Consider the following 18,957-nt stretch of genomic DNA (forward strand, 5'->3'; position numbering starts at 1 on the left):
CTCCATCTTACCATAGCCCAGTTAACAGAAAGAAATCCACTTCAAGACCTGCTTTATGGGACTTCTCAGTGCCTATTATTTCCAAACCCTTCATAGCTCACTCAAAGGGAGCGTGCAGTCCATTTCATCCAGTTGTAGAGGAAAGGTCATTTAAAAACTATAAAAGTGTCAAAAGAAACAGCAGCTACTATCTCTTCAGCCTATTAATAACAATCCCAGGCCCGGACTCAGAACAGCTGGGTGCTATTTGCTTTCCCTGACTAGGAGATTTGTACAAATCTGCATGCTTACAACAAAAAAAAAAAAAAGAGTGGTTTCCCATTTGCTAACAGAAAACATAATTATAAATGCTACCTTAAAGTATCCCACAAGACAGAAAATCCAGGGACTTTCTTAGCCAACTCTGTCAGGAAATTAAGCTTCCCGAGTAAAACAGCAGCACTCATCAACAGCAGAATCCTTCAAAGACCCAGAACAATAACAGGCATTTCTAACAGATAAAAATTGCATTGTATATCAGATAGACAGCATATTTCTCTAGATTTCTAGAGGATTAGAGTTGATCATGACAGTTTTCATTAAAACAAGATTGCTAAAAACAAATTGCCATTTCAGAAGACAGATTTTCCTTTGTTCCTATTCTGCAGCCATATTATGTAGCTTTAGAGGCTTTAAATTGCCTTTTCTTGTTTTCACTTTAATTTATGTTTTATATCCATTCCTTGAAAGGGGTGAGGCAATGTGCTGGTTTTGGTCAATGTTGCATTCAGGGAGGGGTTGGGCAAGAAGAACCTGGTTTAGTGTTTTGTAGTAAGTAGACATGGGATCCAGACTGAGAGCTGTAAGAAAAGAGCTGGGCAGAATTCAGCTGGAGCAGAATTTACAATGGTGTGCAACACTGGAAGCAGATACTAGCTTTAAAAGCAAAAGTCAATCCACAAAAAGAGTTTAATTTTAAATGCTTAGGAGTCCACTGTCCCTCTAAATTGATCCACGCCAGAAACATGCAATGCCAAAGAAATTATGCCCTTTCCTTTCTACATGAGGGTGTTTCCATCTCCTTACCTTTGTGTGCTCACTCAGGCCAGTGTTGGCATCCTCCACAGCCTGAACCAGCACTTCCTGAGGCAACATTTCCCCGCTGGCAGGTACAGGGAGCTGTTTTTTGGGAAGAAAGCTCACTTCACTTTTGGCCACCCTTAGTGCTACCTCATCAGCGTTGACTCTCCTGAACGCGTCTCTCCTACTGCCCCAGCTTTCCTCACCGCCTTGTGCAAGCCACAAGTGTAGCTGCTAATGGCTCCCTTTACCCTTCTCCTCCTCTTCCCAACCTTCTCCCCACGTACCAGGCAAGGCAGGAGGCACTGGGCCCTTCCTCAGAGACCAGGAAGGGCTCTCTAGGGTGCAGTATTCCTCGAGTCGCAGCCCGGCTGCAGGGCTGGGGCAGTCTCTCCAAGTTCAGCGCACCCACACAGGAGCTCCTTCCTGCCCTCTGCCTCCCTTTGCCTGTGCTTGTGACAGCTCTCTCCTGGCCCTGGGGCACCTCGGGACACAGGCTCACCATGCACTGCCATAGGGAGGACCTTGCTCAGTCCCCATATGCTTTAGGCCCTCAAATGTCCAATACCTCTCAGTTCACTTTAATTTTGGTGATTTTTTTTTTGAAAGGGGGTTGAAAGGTACTCACTGGCCCCAGAATAATTAATTTATTTTCTTAAAGTCAACTAGCAGTTTAGTCACACAGGACCTCACTAGACCAAGGGGTTTAGTACAGCATTCCTTCATTACAGGCAGGAGGTGACTTTCTTGGAGTGGTCACACCACGTGGTGGCCTCTGGAGGAGAAATTCAGTGTATAGAAATGTCACAGTACAGATATCCTATAGTAGCTTTTCAGTGTTGAACTTACACTTTTTTAAAAAGAACTATAATAGAAGATGTTACATTACTCAGATGGTGTAAGTCTTGCTGGTCTATGTTTAATGTGGTGACACATGCCAGAACTATTTGGTAAAACATGTCAGAATGTGTGAGTCAACATTATGCTGTAAATTTGTCCACAGCGATGTGTATCATGCTGTATTTTTGTAAACATCGTGATGGTTTCCTTTTTGATGCTTAATTGTATGATGTTTGAGATATTAACACTTTTTAACAGTCACAGAACAGAATTACTGAACTGGACAGACCTCTCATTTAATAACTGAAAGATTTGCTGAAATAAATAGTAAGCCTAGCTTTATTTTTAGTGTAAAAAGCATAGCCAGCATCCTGGAACCACTCACAATCCTCTACTCTCATTGTGCAAAATAACCAAAAGTATAATTTCATCCTGAAAGCCACTTTGGCAGTAGAAATGACTTTGCAGGTTTGGACCTTTCTTTATGAACAAAATTTTGTCCTCAATTGCTTATGTGCACTGGCCAGTGACATGAATCATGGTCACAGACAGGCATTAACAAACACCAGCTCATGTTTTTGTTCATGTTTTGTTTTAAAATAACAGAGCATAAAAACTTCTGTCAGTTGTCTGTTTTTAATTGCCATCACGGCCACTTGACCCACACATTTCATTTTAAAAATCCCAAACCTTGCACAACAACTTATTGCAGTTAATTTGTTCATTAGGTGTTATAAATTCATACACATTGAAGCATCTAAATATCTGCAATATGTTAGATATGGGACCTGAAATAATAGATAGCACATAAGCCCTTGCAGAGGGAGATATCCATATTTAGGCAGTGTGCTTTATAAGCCAGCACATCCCCTCCCAGCAACAGAAGGAAACTGCTATCTATCATGTCACTCCAGGAAGCCCCAGGAGGATAGAGATTCTTGTCTTATCCTTCCATATGCTTTAATCTTACTGTCATTTATGTATCTGCCTTCTCTCAAACTTTGTGTAGCAGCACCGCACGCCCATCTGTGCCAACATGCCTTCGCTATATTTTCTATGACAAATATTTGTGGAGAAACTGTGATTAAAAAAAGCATTAATCCTGATATTTTTATTGTTATGGTGTAGTTAATTCTATGAATACTTTCTTATGATGATTGTACTGTGTAGAGTAAGTACAGGTTAGGGATAGACCTATATCAGATATTGTACAAAAGAAAAGTGCATAGTGTAATATAGACTAGTAAGGTTTTTGTGACGATTTCTATAGGATGTGTGAATTGTTTTCTATGTGGAAACACACATTTCTTTTAAAGAATATAAAATCTTAGAGAATTTTTTAAACAGTCAATATTTTTTAATTATAAAGACATTTGTTACCTACAGTTTACTATTTCAGGTGTTAATTCTAATTTGAATATTGGTTTTATTACTACATACCTCCAGTTCCATTTGTTCTGTTGCATAAAAAATGCACAATAAAAGTTAGTCTCTGTTTAACCTGTCTCTTTCTTTCTCTAGAGGCAATCTTGTGTCAGTGTGACAGCCATGATACCTGGGTCTCACTATAAATACATATTAAAAGTTTTAGATTTATATAAAGGGCTAGAGCATTTTCTTTTGCATTAAATGCTTGTTTGGTATGGAGCACCAGAAAGCACAGGAAAAGATTATGAAGAATTCAAGTATGAAGATAATATAAATCATTTTCACCTCAATGTATAGCCACATAGATTTATGTGCTGGTTAAATAGAAAGACTATTCAAAGGAAGTACCCATCTGCAATCTTAAAACCTGGATTTTCAAGCAGTGACGTTTAAATCCCATTTTAATTCAGAATCCAGTGATGGCTGAATGTATCCTGTTCTCTTAAATGCTTTAGAAAATCCTGGCTCCAGATAATTTGTAGAGGAATTACAGTGACAAACATCCACCACAGCAAATCACTGTTGCTGGATTGTGAAGCCAGGGCCAGTCCACAGGCTGGTGTCAGCTGGTGTCAGTAATGGTTACCAAATAGTACCAATATAAAACAGTGCTTTTGGGTGCCTGCAATGCTGCAAAATTAACTGGGGTTGGGCAAGTATTTTCTAGGTCAGGGGCTTCAGTCTATTGCCTTTTTTTTTTTTTTTTTTTTTTTTTTTTTTTTTGTGAAGATCACAAGTAGTGAGAGCCGTTTACTAATCTCCCTGCCAAAATAATTTCAGGTAACTCTGAGAAATGGAGGTAGAAAATCTGTATTAATCCATCTGCAAAAAATTATAATTAGCTTCTCTTTGAAAAACTTTGACTTCCCAGACTTTTGGGCAATGGCTGGAAATGTCTGAGGACAGATCTGGAGGCAAGAGGGAACAGGGATGGGCTGTGTGTAAACCAAACAGGGTGAAGGAGAAGTACAGGTGGGAACTCAGCAGGGAAAGCTGGCAGGGAGGAAGAGTACCCAAGTAGGGAACCAAAGGCAGCATTTGGGTTTATGTAGCTCAAAAAGAGAGATTAGGTCTAACAGCAGGGCTTTTGGAAGGGGATAAGCATGAGAGGTAGTGCCTGGGCAGGCAGAGAGAAGGGGTGCAGAACAGGTACCCCTGGGTTGGGGAAGAAACAGGCTTGGGAAGTAACTGCAGTGGAACAAGCAGCCCAGATGGGGAGTGTAATTCAAGAACGTTGCATTTTATCACTTCCACTAAATAGCTGTTAAACATACCGGTAAAGGCAATGGCTAAACTGTGCTCCTGCTGTGCAGCAGTGCTGGTGCCCTCAGAAGCATGGCCCATGCTGGCAGTTACATCTCTCCTGAGGCACAAGATGTCCCTGAAGAGAACTTTAAGGTCCAAGTCAGACATTGAACCTCATGCATATGAAGGTATTTAGTTTTTACCTCATTTGCTTTGAACAAGCTCACATGCAAGCTCATATTATTAAAGTGTTTGTAATGTTACTTTAATAAGATTACTCACGCTGCAAAATCTTGTCCTCAAGAGTTCAGCTAGGCAGGGTTTACTCTGCCTCCTTCCCTCTGCTGAGGCACTGACTGAAGCCAGTGGACTGCCACTAGCTCAGGCAGCGTGGCCAAATATACAATGTCTACTGGCTTGCAAAGTGAGTTTCTGTTTGGAAACATGCACATAATCCCCAAAAGAATTCCATATCTCAAAAAGAACTCACCTTTCCCTACCCGACTCCTACTTGTGCTCATCGGTAACTATAAACGGTAGCCCAGGGCTTCAGCACAAGGTGAGTGTGAATACTGCTCCAGGAAATCATCACATAAATCTCAGTTATTGACAGAGCAAGCCAACACCACTGATGTGACCTGACCACTCCTTCAGGCCTATTTAAATCAGAGGCTCTGTCTTGGTTATTTCCCAGCGAGTTCATACATAAACAGCTCTCCAGGGATAAACCTTCCCTGCTGCACCAGGGAGCCCTATGGAATACTTGGCAGATCTCAGTATGTGACCTTGCCCTATGAATGCAAAAACCCTCCTCCACAGACCCTTCTGAAGTATAAAAGCAGCTTCTACTGCAAATGTATCACACTAAGGAAAAAAAAAAAAGCCACACCAGCAGATTAATTAGCTAAGTTGAGAGAAAAAAAATCTGACATGAACTTAAACAACAATGTTGGGAAAAAGCTAAAAAACCCTTTTGTCCTTAAAAATGCTTTAAACTTTCCCACTCATCTGACAGATATAATTGCCTCAACCTAGGTTGTCTTTGTAGGAAAATGGAAAGAAACAGGTTTGCTAATGACTCAAAGTAGTTTCCCATTAGAAAAGTTAATATTAAATTTAGTTCCCATTTAGGAATAGGGTCAATAGTAGAGCAGAAAAAGTCTAATTAAACCTTTCAAAAATGCTTGGTAGCAATGTGATTGAAAAGCTGCAAATTTTCTTCCAAAATTATGTGAGAACCTCAAAGAGCCAAAACCTACTTATTGAAGGAAAGAGGGAATTTTTATTTGCCAAAGGATAATAGAGAGAAGCAGAGAAGCAAGTTCCAACACAGTCTCTTGACAAACAGAATGTCAAGGAAACACCTGGGGCATCTTTCCCACCTACAGCATCAGGAAGATCGTTCCAGGCTGAGACATTTCCATGAAGAAAGTTGACCTTGGCACATTTGTAAACCCACCAAATGCTAGCCAGAGTACCACTGCACATCTCCCTCAATGATCCAGAAGTGTCCAACTACCTACTCATCAGATGGAGCACCTGGAACACAGATTTTGGAATTATTCTACTACACCTAAAACCCTTGTTTTGAACCACCTGGAAACTGAGATTCTACAATAAAGGTCAAAATCAATGAAATCAGTGCAAAGCATAAGGGGAAAGGAGCAGAATAGGTTCAAGCCATGGCCTTACTGGAAAGTCTTTCTTGCCTCAAGTTTTCCAAGTTGTTGAAATTCATTAGCATCTTTTTTTCACAGTATTTAATTTTTAATTTTTGCTGAGATGCTGAGAAAGTTGTCTTTCATGAGAAACATCAGTGAGTACAAATCCGCAGCCAAAGATATTTACATACAATTACATCATGCAGAGACAGAGGTTCATATACAAATGCATTTTTATGTGCATCAAATTCAAGATGGATTTTTTTAATGACTGCCTTGGAGAAAAAGAAAACCCCCACATTTAACCCTAACCTTAATGCTTTGTGTATCCAGAGTAGCCTGATTTAATGGTAAACTGCTGTTCAATCAGTATTTGAGGTAAAAAAATACTTCTCTAAAACACTGAATATCAGTTTACACTAGAGCAGTGTATAACATTTCAGTCACCTCAGGTGTCAGAAAGAGAACCTATAAAAGATTTTACTAAGCCCCAGTTCAGCATCAGAACTGAAGTCTAAATTAAAAAAAAAAAAAATCATGAAGAGCTTAGGTAAATCAATATGTGTAATTTACTGGGAGCTGAGCTGGCACAACTTCTCTGAAAGCAAAAATTATGTCCCTTTTCCTAGGGTTTTCAAAAAAAGTTTAATTCAAACACTAAAGGTTGGTGTACTTTTCATGATCTTTTAATAAGTCCCTCATAAAATATTTGCAAAGACAGACAGATCTCCTTCTTGAATGGGACTTTTATGATCACCTTCAACCAGCTGACTGCAAGGTCCCACTTCAAGCCACTACCCCCAATTTAACACAATTATTTTGCAATGGCACAGACAGCAAATAAAGCATTTTGAAGATTCCAGGTTACATTATGTGAAATGATAGAGCTCTCTCCTTCTTTTGAAGTGGCTGAGACCACTTGCTTGGTTATTCCAACAGCCCAAAGACAGCCCAGTATTTGAACTTGACCTCAAATAGACAAGAGATGAGGCCCTCAAGTCTGTCACTTCTCAGCTCAGGTGGATCTTGTGCTATTTGGTTCATTAGAGAGGAAAAAAAAAAAAAGCACAACAAAACCATAGGAATCCAACAAATTTCCCTTGAGAAAGGGAGTCTCTTAACTGTGACATGAAACATTGTTAGCAATAAAGACATACAGTGCATAGCCTCCTGCAATATGTTGCTTGACCCTTTTATTTCTAGTGTGTGATACCATACAGACATAAAACAGTTTTTCAAGTTTCTCCACTTCATCAGCCAAATTTCTGACATTGTTGACTCTTCTTTCCAATCACATAATTTTTTTTAGCCCAATTAGAAGCAGTTCTTCCCATAACTGGACAAATAAGCAGTTTTATTGGTATTAGTGATAAGAAGCAGCACTTAAGTGTACCGGACAGTACATTAAATCTTTTCTAAGCTGACTAATTTCAAGCCTTTTCTTAAGAGGCTTGGACAGCTTTGCTGGGATTGTGAAACTACGGTTACTATGCAAGCCTAACACATAAATCCAACCTCTTCAAGGAATTCTTTGTACCCTTGACTACACACAGACATGCAGCCCATCTGTAGTACTACCTTTCTTCATGTCATCCTTCCATCTGGATCAGGACAGGTAGTCCAAACTGGAGACAGTGCCAGTGGGGCCTCTGAGCCAGGCAGAGCGAGCTTTCCCAGTACTGGGGAAGGAACCACCTTTTTTGAGGGCAAGGAGTGAATAGGATGAAAGGCAGAGTTGCCAGTTAGGTTCAGAGAACAAATACAGAGCTTGGCCAGCCTGGGCATGCTGCTCCTTCACCCAGCACATGCTATTGAACAGTGTGTGCCAGTGTCACAAAGGCAGATTGAATAACTAGCACAAAGAGATGGACAGAACCTTTGTTTGGCATCCATAAAATAGTTATATGCAATTGGAATTCAGAAACATAGTGAATCATCAGCTGCCTAAAGCCAGTGTTATTGCTTACTTTTCCAATACATATAAAATTGCTTAAATTAACAGAACACGACCCTTACTGGCTATGTAACATTTTACTGAGTAATTACAACTTCCAGCCACAATACAGAATGTACTGAATTCAAGTATAATTACAGAACAAAGAACATATGCAGGTAAGTATTCCAAGGTCTACACCTCACAAATCAAAATGACTGCCCCATACTAATATGGAGTAACCAAGACAGAATGAAAAAGCCAATATACCAAAATGCAAGGCGTGGGGTGGGGAGGGGACTGGTGAATCTGATTAAAAGATTGCATGGAAAAATGGATTTTGACTTTGACATTGCCCTTTGAAAGTTCTACCATGAGTGAAAAATCCTCACTGTTGACTTTCAAATTTAATGCCATCTTGGCAATAGCCAAAATGCTTTCCAAACACTTTAGGCATTTTTCGAACACTTTTCACACAATCCTTCAGCATATTTAATTTGAAGAGAAACTTACAAAATCCCCTTTATATTACATCATTTATACAGCATTGTTTCTTTTTGTTTTCTGACTTCATATTTGAAGCAGCTGATCATAACCTCAGAAGTTTTAAACAGTCTAGTTTTGTAATTTAGATTACAAAAACCAAATTTATGCTAGATTATGGACCTGTATTCCACTATTTTAACAGGCACCTCAGAACAGAACTATGAATGCTGGCTATACAAAAATTTGACTGGGCTCGCTGTTAGTGTAACACTTATAAAAAGTAACCACAACCTTTTATTTTAATTGGTAGCTTTGATTTACACAGGAAAAAAATGTCCACATGTGCCCTACATAATACAGAATATTTTCTGTATACTATAGCACTATACTGTGCTATAGTGTCTGTGGTATTTTAAAAACATACATCCTTTTCACATTACATTTTGAATGTTTTATCTCCTTTTCAGGATGTGATTTAATTAGAAATCTTGCTTATCCACAGACATCTCAGTAAATTGAAAAATAAAGACTAATGTATTCATCAATCACTACAGTCCACTGCAAGAATTCTGTAGACTTTACAACAGAGCACTTCTTTTCCCACATCACATTCAGTATGGTGCTTCAGTCATCTTCTTTCTAAAAGAATCAATTAATTTTCTCTTTAATTCACTCCAGCTCCCACTTCCACAAATAACATTACTCACCCTCTACTTACCAAACACACCTCACCAACAAAAACTGAGATTACAACATCACCCTTAGCAGTTTTCAGTGGACAAATAGGTTTGTACCTGCAAGGCTGAACACCATATCAGGACATAATTAGACAGAGGCTCTGATTTTCAGTATAGGAAAAAAAAAGCTTTTGCTGGAAGAATTACCCAACTATCAGAATATTGGTAAAAGAAAGAAAACATCATCCTACCTAATTTTGTACATTCTAATCAAATATAATTTCTTACTGTTCTTTACTTCTCCAATCATTATTTCTTATTTCTGGACAAGTTTTTTAGATGATTTTCATCCTTTCCTATTTCCAGGTGCTCAATGTCTTGGGTCTTTTCCTTCCTTGGATTTTTTTCGTTTAATCATATACTTTTAGTTTAATTTCTTTTGCTTCAGCAAAGCCTGACTGATTGCAGTTTCTATAGACCATACATCCACTTACAGCTTCCATTTTATTTTCCTCAAAGGACATACTTTTCAAAAATTGAACTATTGTGCTTTAGAGCCTGGATTCCTATTTCATTTTTTATGCAATACAGTCTACTTTTGATCTTAATGATTTGTGTCTCACTAACAAGAAAGGAAAAATTACTTAAGCTATGCAAACCCCCTATTAAAAAAAATCTTTTTGGTACATCTCAACTTCTCATTTACATTATGCAGGTATGATATGCAAGAGAGATGTTAGTGGTACTCTCTATTCAGAGCCAACAATAAGAATAGAAGCAGCACAACACTTAAGCTAGAAGGAAAAAAGCACACTGTCATTTTATATTCACTTCTGTAAGCCTTTAGGTATGCACAGAAGGGCAGGTTTTGTACAGGAGTCAATATTCATCCATTATTCTACCATGCCAAAATGCCTCAAGAACATATGACCATAAAAGGAAACACTTTTTTTTTTTTTTTTCAAATCTTAAACAATATGGTGCTCTGGTTTTCTCTGTAAGGAAAACATCTAAGTCAAGTTTATAAAAAGGATTACTTCATTGACAATTTTCAAAGATTGCCACACTTTGAATAGACAAGGGCATAAAAAGTCTTTGCATGAAGACTGTATTTGATGTACTCATCACTATTAGAGATACTTCTATAAAGTATATTTTTCCTTTGTTACAGAAAAAAGAAAAAACAGCTAAATTTATTACAAATAAAGAGGACACAGGACTGCAATCAATGTATAACCTAGACAAAACATACCTAAAAACATTCCTGCACTCTCCTTTTATCAAAGAGGGGGCACTAGAAATCTCTCAAAAACTGAGTCTCCAGATACAGCTGAAAAAGAACCTGACAGAATCAGAAAACTTGGTTTTGGCTAACATGGTTTGTAGCTTTCAAAACAGTAATCATTATTCTCAACTATTAATGAACAAGAAGTACAGTACAAAATTCACAGACCAAGAGTAGAATTCAGCCCTGCTTTTAAAAATGTAAGATGTTCATAATAGCTTCTTTCTCTAAAAGTAAGAGTCATTTTAAAAAAGCAATAAAATCTGTGTGGAAATTCAAGGAAGACGTCTAAAAAGCCTTCAGTTCAAGGATGAGTCACAGGGAATAAAGGATGCAAACTTGTCCTTAAAAAATGTGTTTCCCCCACTACTTCTGGACCAGAACACAAACCACCAAAGAGTCCCTGTAATACAGTAATCCACCAGGGTGTTTACTACTACAACTGTATCCTTAAAAAATGCTGTAAAAGTGGAGGGGGAAAGGGACACCACATCAAATGCTGAATTCCAGTGTATAATGGAGACAATTTAGACTTGAAGTTCATTGCTGGGGGAAAGATAATCACTTCAAAATTTTATCTTTTATGGAAAAAAAATATTCTATAGAAAAACATATTATTAGTATCTAGCAAATTTGGACTTCAAATACATTAAGATCATTCAGTGTATTGGAACACTAAGACAAGTTTTTCAAACATTTTAAGTTTTACAGAATTATGAGTCACTGCACATCATGTAAGAAATCTTCCACAAAGCAGAGAGGGCACCCATACTTTGAACAAAATTTGAAAAAATAGAACCTGCAAGGCCAGTCTACAGAAGTAAATTATTTTAAAACACCACACCTTAACTGAAAAAAATCCTAGAATATAACTTTATTGTTAGGTAAATCCTCACTTATTTTCCTTAAAGTATGTAAAAAACCCCATTTTGAAATTGCATTTGTGATAAAGAAAAATTCACTCCTCCACACATGTACAGTTCTTTAATCTGAGGACTCTATCATGTAAATGTAAATTTATTAGCTAATTATTTTCCTCAATAACATTAAAACAAAAGTAAACTAAGTTGTGGACCCACATTACCTCAAAATTTTGACTATAAAGACAGTTAAAGAAAAAAAAGCAGTAAAAACGTCATATCTGTTAAAAACAATTTGCAAATTATAACATAAACTAAAATGTAACAGTTTGGAATTACTATTCTTTTCCAACCTGGCAGGCTCAATGAATCAGTACTTCCATCCAACTGCATGACATGTAAACTCACAAGGTACTGCCAAAACCAGTCTGCCTGCCTTTTTGTAGTACATCACCATCCAGGTCACTTTAAAAAATGGAACTGGGTCCTCAGACTGGTCAACAGTAATGTACCTAAAACCACTCAAGTCCTGGCATGTTGAATTTAACATACTGTGATGCTATAATCAGTAAAGTAACTGGGAGACAAGGAACTCAATTCTATCTTGGTATATAAACAAAAGGTGTGAATGGGCATTCTTCTGACTCAAATAAGGAAACTAAGATCAGAATTCAGATTAATTACATCTGCAATGAATAAAAAACCATTTTTATAGGCTTTTGGAGCAGATGGCTTGTAACAACATAAGCTCGTACCGCCTCTTGAAAATGATACAGGAACACTTTGCTATTGAGATAATATTTACTAACCTTGCAGGGAAAGTTCTACCCTGCAAAGTGCACACTGACACTATTCATTCATCAGTAATTCCAGCATGCAAACCACTTGGATCACATTGGCTGTCTTCACTAACCTCTGCAGGAAGAACATTTTCCCAGTTTCACTTCTCTTCAGGTTTTTGATTTCTGAAATAACTGGTTTATTAATGTGTTTATTCAAATTCAAAATCCATATAGATATTCCAGGGAGAAGAAAACATGTTACACGTTACCAGGTTCCAGTGCTCTTCATGAATAAGACTAATACCAGGAGAGTGCATACTGAGATGAGATGAATTTTACATAGAAGGGCGCGGAGAAAGATAAATTATTTATCATGTGCTAAAAATATGCCTTATTTATTTGATATGGGAAACTTCCAAATTACCTTTAAACTGCATTTTAAATCATCAGGCTTAAATATACTAACTAGTTTTACAATAGGAGAAAACTAGATAAAGTAAGCCTTCTTTTGAATTAGCCATAATAAGGTAATATGCTATAAAGCAGCCACCAGTGAATAAGGATTATGGAAAATCCCACAATTATTGTATGTGAAGCCCCATCTGTAACTTAACTCTGGAATGTTTTTTTACTTAAAATGACCAGCATGCAAAGTGCTTTGCAGTTGTCAAAAAGGCATGTTATTTTAAATTCTCATTGTTCACTGGTAAAGTGACACCTAGTATGAAAAAAATATCTAAAATGCGTTTAGTCAAATCTGTACATATTGGTCTCCACAATTATTTGCTGCAATGCTTATAATAGAATCTTAAATTGATTTTTGAAGACTTGTGTTTCATGTCAACATTTCTTCTTTCAGCAATTCAGCTATTACTCAGCAACTGAGTTACTAGGATGGTCTTATTACCACCTGTCACCACGAGCAAATCTTATTTTACATTAAAGTGCATAAAGACTTTTCCTCAGTGCTACTTAAATATGGTTATTTCACTTATATTTCAACTTGCATGTTCAGTACTCATGGCCTTATTAATAAAGACTGGGTCTCAAGGAATCTGGTACAACTTGAGTATCTACTGCAGAAAGCCTTGAGACAATTGTACACAGATCTAGAATTTCACATTTCCAAGTTACAAACTAATCACTTATCTCTGGATTGTTGAGGACCACTCATAGAATTACTCTACTTTCCCAAACAAGCAAGGTCAAGTTATACAAAAATTCAGAGTAAGTGGTTTTGAATTCAGGTACTATCTGAAGTCAAATAAATTAAAAATGCAATGTATTCATTTGTTTAATTATAAATAGACATTTTTTACTATTATATATTCCAGCTATATCTCTCATATCTTCTAGCAAGGACCATATCTGGCAATAGAGTCTATTAAAATATAAAAAGCCAAAAATGCCAGGTAACTTTTAATAAGCACTACCATAAATATCTCCCAGATCACATCTGAAGATACTTACAAATAAGAAAACAAGTGTTAAAGTAGGGAAGAAAACCAAAATTTAAAGAGAGGAAGTGCACTGAAATTTGTACACAGTAATTTTTCACAGTAACTCAGTGTACTCTGGCTGAACCATACAGGTGGCTCCTCTAAGGTGAAAAGCCTTGTTTTCCTGAAGTGCAGTTGTAATGGTGGCAAAAAGCAGGTTTCCAGGTCATGGGACTTGAGATAAGGCCAGCGCCCATATGAAACAATTTATCTCATAGAAAAGAAAAACTGTGAAACAATCACACAGTTGAAATATTACAATTTAAGGTTGGCAGGTTCCACTGGAACAAACTCTTCCTATCTAATCTTAATATCTCCCAAGAACCTTTAATGATATCTTGAAAGAAACTAAAGAAGTGCAAACAGACTGCAAAGGGACACAAATGGAAAAACTACATGTGTTGTATAGTTTCAGGCAGCTGTATTTGCCTAACCAAACCTCAAGTTGTAAGTTCTGAATCGCAGTGAATACACTTGGGCAGACTCTCCTGTGGAATTTAACTCAAGTAGCTTTTTGAAACTGATTTTTCCATGGGAATTTTTGTCTGCAAGTCTAGCGCTCTTCCAGAAACAGAAGCAGTGCTAACAGTCCAGGAAGCCTACAGCAAAGGAAGCGAGGTATGGTGCTGAGGTCACTGCAATCTCAGAAGCTTTTCAGCCCTTTACATGACTTCTTTCCACAAGGGTAGCAACCTGAAGATTTCTCCTGTTCAAGTCTACAGTATCTCCAAATCCACATGACGAACATCAGGATTTCGTTGCTGAAATAAAATTTAAAAACAATGTATTGAAAATATTCAAATACATTTTTGCATACGGGTACAAGTAACGTGTTTCTGGTATGATGTTGTCAACTGGATAACAAATCCCCTTTTTGGGTAATATAGGGACTATTTTAAAATGAGGAAGAGTTTCAATAAACATTGTCCATATTATAAGGCATTTTTGGAAGGCTAAGTCATCTTTTTATTTGATAAATACTTTTCAACATCATGGATAAATTAGTTCTTATGCTTTATAAAGTATGGAGGAGCTCTCAATTTTAACAAGTAGAGTTTTATATAAAACTGTTCAGATACAAATATATATACACATCTCACTTTCTTAAAGTTTTAACAGATACTTTTCTGAATAATGGGTAAGATTGCTGAAATAATTTGTTCTATGCCACTGAAGCTATTTATAAAGATTCAGAACACTGTTTCTATTAAGAAATATGCATTTTCTGATATTACAGAAATATGTTATCATCATTACATAAATTGTACAATCCATGAGAAAGTCATGACTTCAAAGACATCCAGCATGTAAACCTGACTAGTATATTTAGTAAAGCATATTCAATACCAACACAATCACTATATATATGCCTAGACCAAAAAGTAGTATCCATGTTTATCAAAAAATTAGGCATGTTCCTCCTCCTCAAAAACCATGCATGAAAAACTGATTCAGATGGTGCAATTAAAATCAAAAATAATATTTTGATTCTTAAACAGGACAACCCTATGGATAGACACTTAAACAAGAATATTTATGAAATACAACAAGCAAGAACAGACATGCTCTTGAGTAGTGTCTCATGGCCAGAAGGAACAGTCATGGCAGGACTGCATTTTTCTGAGGGTCAGTACACTTGTAGTTTTGAATTCATACCAGGAAGGTAAGACTGACAGCCACAACATACTTACAAAATTAAAAATAGGAACAACCCTTTCTTGCATCAGCCAGAAGATATTTAAATTGCAGAATGAAAAAAAATGATAAGACAGCTGAGAGGCTTTTGTAAAGTAAAATAAACACCGTACAGATTCAACAGGAGTGAAAGATGTTGAACAGCACTCCCATACATATTTGATACAATTCTAAGAATTATTTGATACAATTCTAAGAACCAGTTTAAAACAAAAAAAAATTACTTTTTTACAACCAAAACAGAATTCAACAGCCTATAAATAGTCTGGCATTGTGAGAATACAGTAAAAAAGACACATTCAGGGCAATTGAATGAAAATTTGTTCTATGTTGGTATAAAATGGAACAAAAAATTTAACAAATGGACCAGTGGCAAAGTAAGGATTTTCTGGTGGTCAGAACTCAGATAATAATACTACAACAAGAAAATCTGCATTTGTAATATCAACTTCCTTCCCTCTCTCATATTTACAAATGAAATCCCAGAAACCAGATGCAGAAATATTGTTTAAAATATATCACAGAATAAGCACTCACTAATAAGCAGTTAAATTTACCTTCAGGTCCTTCTCAAGTCTGTCTACTTCAGCTCCTAGTGTGTCAACGATATTCTCACCATGCTTTAGCATAAAGGCTTCTAATTCTTCAAGGGTTTTCACTTGCTGAATTTCCTAGGAAGAAATTAAATTTAAGAGATTGAGATGAGAAAAAGAAAATAAAGGAATAACACTCCAGAGGGTCTTGACATATTTCAAGGGGGAGGAAAAAAAAACCATAAACAAAACACTTCAGCTTCTGCCATTTGCTCTCAAAACATCATCTGTTCTTGTGTCTCAAAGACACAGAAGAGTGGCATCTATTTGATGAAAACAGCTGGCTCTGTCATTACACCTGCATTTAATACAAAACCTTCTTCTATCTTCAATTGATTTCCTCCTTAACTTTCCAAATAAGTTTAGAGAATCTAATTTCTGAGGTATTTCTCACAGCAAGGCAGAGCAGGGTATCCCCATCTATTCTTTCTCCATTTTCTACATTCTTGCTATTCCATTACACTGTCTACTCTGGGCATCACATAACCAACCCATCTGAAAGTCCACAAGGATTACGACAAATGCTGCTGTAAATATGATTCCTCCATAACATCAGAAACTTGAAGATAGTTGACAGGAACTCAGACTAAGAAACCAACAGCATAAGAAATGGAAGGAATGAGATTAAGGAAGACAGGATGTTGAACTCCATCCTCCAAAAAACCACAGACATCAGGATCACCAAAGCAGGTACTACAGTATCACCATAGAATCATACAATGGTTTGGGTCAGAAAGGGCCTTAAAGATCATCTAGTTGCTCCCCCACTGCCATGGGCAGGGACACTTTCTGCCACACCAGCTTACTCAGGGCCCTATCCAACCTGGCCCTAAACACTTCAAGGGATGGGGCATCCACAACTTCTCTAGGCAACCTGTTCCAGTGTCTCACCATTCTGGCCACCACAGTAAAGAATTTTTTCTTATATCTACTTTATGTCTATCACCTTTCAGTTTAAAGCTATCAGCTTTCCTTAGAGGTCTCACACCAACCTGTCTGGAAGCCATTTGTCCTGTAGTTTATCTCAGCTGCAGTATGTTTAGGATAAATAGGTTATTGCAAAAAGTCACAAATTATGAAACAACTAATTCTTCTTGCATACAAGTACATACAACTTCTTTTCCCTTCTCACTACTTTAAAGCTGAAGAATAATGCAATTGAGTAAGCTTAAAACATATCTGAACCACAATAATCCATGACTACAATAACAGCAAGTCTAACAAGTAAAAAAACCAAGGTAATCTAAATGACAGCATTTCAACAAATATTTCACAACTGTGGAAAGAATAACATTGACAGCAGTGCTAGTTGAATGAGCTGCTTATTTGAAAAAGTACAGGTCAAAAGGCAAGCACACTGTCTGCCTTTGACTTCAGATGGCTGAAGCCTACTGAAACCTAGAATCAATCAGGAAGATCTTTCCCAACAATACTCCAAGTATTGTAAGAACTAGTGGAGGTTGTATGCAATTGCCAAAGGGAATAGCAGGTAAAGAATAAAAGCTAAGAAAGCCTTGGAAAGAAGACTAATACTAAAAACTGCAACAGCAAAGCAATTGGCAATCTAAAACCAGGCAAAGTTGCAGTGTCTCAGTGGTACACAGCTGATAGCACTCTACCTATCAAAAAATGTATTAAATTGAAATCCAGTATATGAACAGACCACATATTGCACTATACATACACATACCTAATTCTTATTTTGACATTAACATGTTTTTAAAACTGGGATACTGACTAATGATTTTTAAAATTGCAATGTAAAGTTTTAAAGTAAACATAACTTCCAAGTCCTTGCTTAATGGACAGACAAAATGCAGACATCTGTATTTCATTTTGAAAAGGTAGAAAAGAAAGAAATTTTGTAAACAAACAAATGTACATAAGAAAGGTACCAGTGAAAACAAAAGCACTGTCTTGTCAAAACATTTTTCTCACTTAAAGCTCTCCTTTTAATTTAGATAAATAATTATTTTCTTCATAGTTCATAGTTCTGCCATATAGAATACAGCAGAGAAAAGTTCAGTCTTGAAAAGAGGGCTTAAGAAAAGCTACTCTGAACTACACTGAAATCAGAGACTGAGACTAAAGGATGGTTAATTCTTAAACATCATTGACATGCTAAATCATGTGATGCAGGCAATCCATATTCACACTGAGTCTGAACGACTGGACCTGTGAACCCCAGCATCACCAACACCCAGGGCACATGGCTCTGCCAAAACAGATGCCTATTTGCAGGTGACAAGCTTCTAGTTTTAACTGCAGATCTTGTAATTCAATAAATGTATTGGAAGAATTATGTTCTCATCATTTCTTTATTGTTACAAATCTGTATTTTCTAACGAAAAAAAAATCACAGAATCATAGAATATTGAGAGTGGAAGTGACACACAAGGGTTATTTACTCCAACATTTATATGAATGGCCAGTGCAGGGAGCAAATACACAACCTTGGCATTATTAGCACTTGGCTTTGACCACCTGAGCCAATCTCAAAGGTAATGAATTAAAAAATCTACCTTCCTCCTTCTCAGGCCAAATGTAGGTCTTTTTCAGCAGCACATAATACAGTTCTCTCTAAGTGCATTTAAAACACTTACTAAAGTAAGAACATCTGCAACTTTTCAAAAGAAGAAGTGAAATGTATCTCATCCATTTGCAAGTCTTGGGTTTAGAGGTACTTGAAATTGGAAAGTAAGTATCAAATATTGGGGGTTACAAAAGCAATTTTTTCTACATACTTGTAGCAGCTGTTCAATATCTTGTTTTTCCAGGTAAGACCGAGTAACCACACGTCCATCAAAGTCTACTTCTGCCTTGAATCTCACTTTGCTCATTCCCATGTCTGTGGCTTTAACATCATGAATTGCTCTGAAACACATACATTTTTAAAGGCAATGTAAAACAACAT

General features: G+C 36.9%; 1 protein-coding gene across 3 annotated transcripts in view; it reads right to left on the reverse strand.

Moving 5' to 3' along the window:
- Positions 1 to 8,245: 8,245 nt before the first annotated feature.
- Positions 8,246 to 18,957, reverse strand: part of SLC30A9 (solute carrier family 30 member 9) — a 31,789-nt gene continuing 21,077 nt past the window's right edge. For all 3 annotated transcript variants that reach the window (XM_053976124.1, XM_053976126.1, XM_053976125.1), the window contains exons 16-18: positions 18,788 to 18,917; positions 16,008 to 16,121; positions 8,246 to 14,516 (exon numbers count right to left, since the gene is read on the reverse strand). In XM_053976124.1, the coding sequence (XP_053832099.1) occupies positions 14,472 to 14,516; positions 16,008 to 16,121; positions 18,788 to 18,917 (289 nt within the window). In that variant the 3' untranslated portion in view covers positions 8,246 to 14,471. The remainder of the gene's footprint in view (positions 14,517 to 16,007; positions 16,122 to 18,787; positions 18,918 to 18,957) is intronic.

This window comes from Vidua macroura, chromosome 4, assembly GCF_024509145.1.
Source record: "Vidua macroura isolate BioBank_ID:100142 chromosome 4, ASM2450914v1, whole genome shotgun sequence".
NCBI lineage: Eukaryota > Metazoa > Chordata > Aves > Passeriformes > Viduidae > Vidua > Vidua macroura.